Here is a 4,181-nt window from a genome sequence, read left to right on the forward strand (position 1 = left end):
GACAGCTTTACTTCCTACCCCAGGGGTCTTGCTTTGTGAAAAGTTAAAATGTGATGTCAAGTGACTGTAGAAGCACAGTGTTTCATTGTTGCTCTGAAGTAATGAAGAACAAATTCAGTTTATGCCAGTGTAATGATCTGTCTGCTAATTATGAAACAATTAAGCAATAATCTTTTCTTCTGCCTTTTGATCTTGGTGTTGCAACTTGGGTTTGCTCTCCATCTGGATGTCTGATCTGAGTTCTTACATCAAAGGTGTTTGTTACTGATAGTCAGATTTGGCTTTGGTGAAAAAAGTAAATAATTGCAACTGGGCAAAACATCAAGAATAAGATAAGAAAATAATATGGGTCAGGTCTATCTCAACAAGTATTTATACAGCTAAATTGACAGAGTTATATTTCCTTTTGGTCCACATCTTCTTTCTTTCTTCAGTTTCCATAGTTCTTAGATGTCTGTTCTCATTTCCCCAGTCAACTACCTGCAAAGTGAAAGGTTATCTTTATGCCAAAAAAGTAAGCTGTGGAGTCATCCTTCCTTGCTCTGTTAGTACAGCTTTCTAGTGCACATCTAAAGTGAAAGGCTTGTTACTCCATTTTTTTTTGTCTTCAGTACAAAGATATTGTTCTATTGCAGCACTTCAGATTTCATGTGAGACATGAACTGGCGTAGTGGGGGAGAAGAAAGGAAGGATATGTCAGCCTTCTCAGCTGACATTACTGTTACAATGAAACACAGTGGACCAGAACATTATTTAACATGGTGAGCAGGAGGGAAAACATTAAAATGCAGTGTTTGTATGTGTAGTGCAGAAACACTTAATGTGTAACACGGGGTGGAAGAAATGTTTTTGTGAGCAAGTCAGAGAGGAAATTTCCAAAGACCTTTGAGGTTAATGCCCTTTTTTTTCATTAGCCCCTTTATAAAAATCTAGTGTTTTCATAGAATCATAGAATCATAGGATAGTTAGGGTTGGAAAGGACCTTAAGATCATCTAGTTCCAACCCCCCTGCCATGAGCAGGGACACCACACACTAAACTATGTCACCCAAGGCTCTGTCCAGCCTGGCCTTGAACACCTCCAGGGTTGAAGCATTCACAACTTCCTTGGGCAACCTGTTCCAGTGCCTAACCACCCTCACTGTGAAGAACTTCTTCCTTATATCTAACCTAAAGTTCCTCTGTTTTAGTTTAAAGCTAGTGAATGTAATTAGGCTAAGAAGTTTAAAATAGCTTTTTTAAACAGTACTTGTTCATCATATTGAGTTTTCCTGTTACTCATTTTCTATGTTTTATTTCTTTTAACATTGATAATATGCATCTCCAAGGTGAGAATGCTTTGATGCAGTGTAAAAGGAAATGACTGTTCTTCATTTCTTCTATCATTTTGGATGTCCATTTAATTTCATCAATTGATACTCATGAAACTTTACGTACAGGAGTTTGAAGACTGGCTGAATAATTTAAGAGCACAACTGATTTCTGCTCCTGAGTATTCTGTACCACATCAATATTTGTAGTAAGTGTATATGTAAGGGATAGTAATTAAAAATGCATGATGTTGAGGATCCAGTTTACAGCTTTTGTTGCTCAGCGGTGGTAGTGAATCATCTAGTAGCAAAGTGAACTGGATTAGGAAATATTCCTAGGTTGTTGTGTTTTTTTCAGCAAGAGAGAGTGACTTGCTAAATTATTAACTCTTCAGTACCTCTATAAAAAGCTGCTTTCTGTTGGAAGATAAGGAAGATTTTGCTACTTTGTTCAGGAGTAGTACTGAGCTGTCTTGTGTGCATGCACACATAAACAAAAGGTGGAGATAGGTGTGGTTTTGAATGCATGCAGACAGTTTGGGCACTTTAACCTTTAGTCTTGGATGCCTGCTTCTGAAGAATTACTGTCCCACCCCTGAGCTTGCTGGCTGCTCTGTCACACTTGTGTGCTTTGTACTCCTGCAGTCCATTGGCCTTCTTGTTGCTGTGATTTGTCATCTCTGCTTATTTGTTGCTTGATACTTTTTTTCTTCTTTTTTAAAGTCCTGTCATTTTTCATCATTTTAAGAATCCCCCTTGCTTGCTTCTTTCATATGTTTTGTAAGCTTAGTGCAATACCCTGATCAGTTACATTGCTGCTTTGCTAGTTCTGGAGAACAAAGAAAACTGATGTAGTTTACTGAATACAGTCTGGAAGAAGTATCCTTGGATAAGACCTTTGACCTCCAAAGTATTTGAGTCTGATAACATACTGATCGCCAGGAGTCAAAAGCAAAGTGTGTTATGTTTTAACGTAAAAGAGACAGTCACATGGGAGCTGTACTTTGGGACTGTCTTGTGTTTTTCCAGTGCCTGGAAATACAGTACAACTGGAATTGATGAGAAAGAATGTTGCTATTAATGTATTAGTTTGAATTGCTATGTATAATATATGCACAGTATATCTTTCTTTTAATTGAAGGCTAAGTACTTAAATTCTTTTTGTTGTTTTTAATTCCACAATCTGTGCATTTGCTTGCCAATATCTCCAATTTTATGAAGTGCATATTTGTTTCTGCTATAAGAAGAAAGATTATGATTTTTTTGACTTTTTGACTTCTGGTTTTAGTTATCTGTATTGCAATAATTTCATGGGCAAAACAGCTTTGGTTTTGGAGATAAATTATTTGAAGGTAGCATGATCGGCAAATATACCTTCATTTTGTATGGTTATAACCTGTTTGCAGGTGGTGGTTTCTTATGGGTTTGTATTCAGTCTTCATCTAATTTTAGATGCTGGACTGTCACCACTGAATTATGGAGTTGTGTCTAAAAACTTGAACATCTGTTCCTACCTTGTTTGTGTTTGTATTAACTATGAGCCCAGCTGTGTATAGAGGTGGGGGACATACAATCACACAAATTCCTAATTTCCACTTAGGTTATAGATAAACTTTGAAGTGTTTTTCTACAGAAGAATCCTGCAACAGCAATTCTTGAAGCCACAAGTAGATACCATTTTTCTGTTAACCCTACTTTGTGGTGTTTCTCTCTAAAACTATGAACAGCTCTCTGGTAGTACACTGTAAATGAACATCCTCCCTTCTTTTGTTTTTATTGCATGTCATAAGTGCTTTTCTTTCCAGCTAGTACTGATAAAATGATGGAAGAGAAGATGGTGCAAGTATGTTAGAATAGGTTTGTAAGCAAGGGAAGTTAAAGCAGCATTACATACACCACTAATTCCACCCACATCCCTTTTTTTTTCCTTTTTTTTTTTTAAGCATTCTTTTTCTGTTAGATTGTTCATTCTGTGGTTATCTAAGTTATCTAAAGTCTTGATCTTTTACGAACAAAGTTCATGTTATGTGATACCATTAAAGCTTAAGGGAATGCTGAGGCTGATCTTCCTGTGGGTTCTCTCACCTTAAATTGTGAAAAGTGTTTGATGACAGTGTCATTTTTCTTAAGATACTCATACAGCAGCTTATTATGAGGAATAAATTGTTTTAAGAAAGTCTGTAACCACCTTTGTTTTAATTGAAATGATATTACAAAAATCCCATCTTAAAAGTAAATTCTTTAGGAAATTGCTTAGAAAAAATACTTTCTTTAAGCACTCTGAATATATATCTGGCTCAGTTCTGACGACTAAAAATATAGGTAAAGGCAGAGTGGTTTGGAGGTATGCCTGCTGAAAAAAAAGAAAGTTGGACCAGATGTGCACAGTTTGCAATGAAAAGGTCACTTAAGAGTTAAAAATGAGCCAATGTTTGGCTGTTTTATGACAGAAACCTTTAGCTCAGAAAGAAAGAGTCCATTTGATCTTACCTTTAAATGACTTGAACAGAAGTAAAGTCTAGCAGATCATCTCAATTTATATAGCTGATTTTTCTGGAGTTGTATTTGAAAGTAGTGGTTGCCTAACCTGGCAATCCCAGATTTCACAGAAGGAACACAAGGGATGTGGTTTGCTGTGGGTGGCTTTTCTAATTTCCTTTGTGTCCTTTGATCTATGCTGCAGCTGATGGATTTGGTATTGTTTTCACTTCCACTGGTCTGTCTTCAAGTCTTTCTTTGTGCCTGTGAAGAAGTTTCAGTATGGTCTGCCAGTTCACCCTTTAAGAAGATAAAGACCTAATCAGCTGCTTCTTTTACAGGGAATGCAGAGGGCAACCAATGTTACCTACCAAGCTCATCAGATCAGAAGACA

General features: G+C 36.7%; 1 protein-coding gene across 1 annotated transcript in view; it reads left to right on the forward strand.

The window, feature by feature from the left end:
- The first annotated feature begins 4,147 nt into the window (after nt 1-4,147).
- PAPSS1 (3'-phosphoadenosine 5'-phosphosulfate synthase 1) overlaps nt 4,148-4,181 on the forward strand; it is a 37,794-nt gene continuing 37,760 nt past the window's right edge. Inside the window, exon 1 of the mRNA XM_010015926.1 lies at nt 4,148-4,181. This exon is cut by the window's right edge and continues 78 nt beyond it. Coding sequence (XP_010014228.1) covers nt 4,148-4,181 — 34 coding nt within the window.

Source organism: Nestor notabilis, unplaced genomic scaffold (assembly GCF_000696875.1).
Source record: "Nestor notabilis isolate BGI_N333 unplaced genomic scaffold, ASM69687v1 scaffold6766, whole genome shotgun sequence".
Lineage (NCBI taxonomy): Eukaryota > Metazoa > Chordata > Aves > Psittaciformes > Psittacidae > Nestor > Nestor notabilis.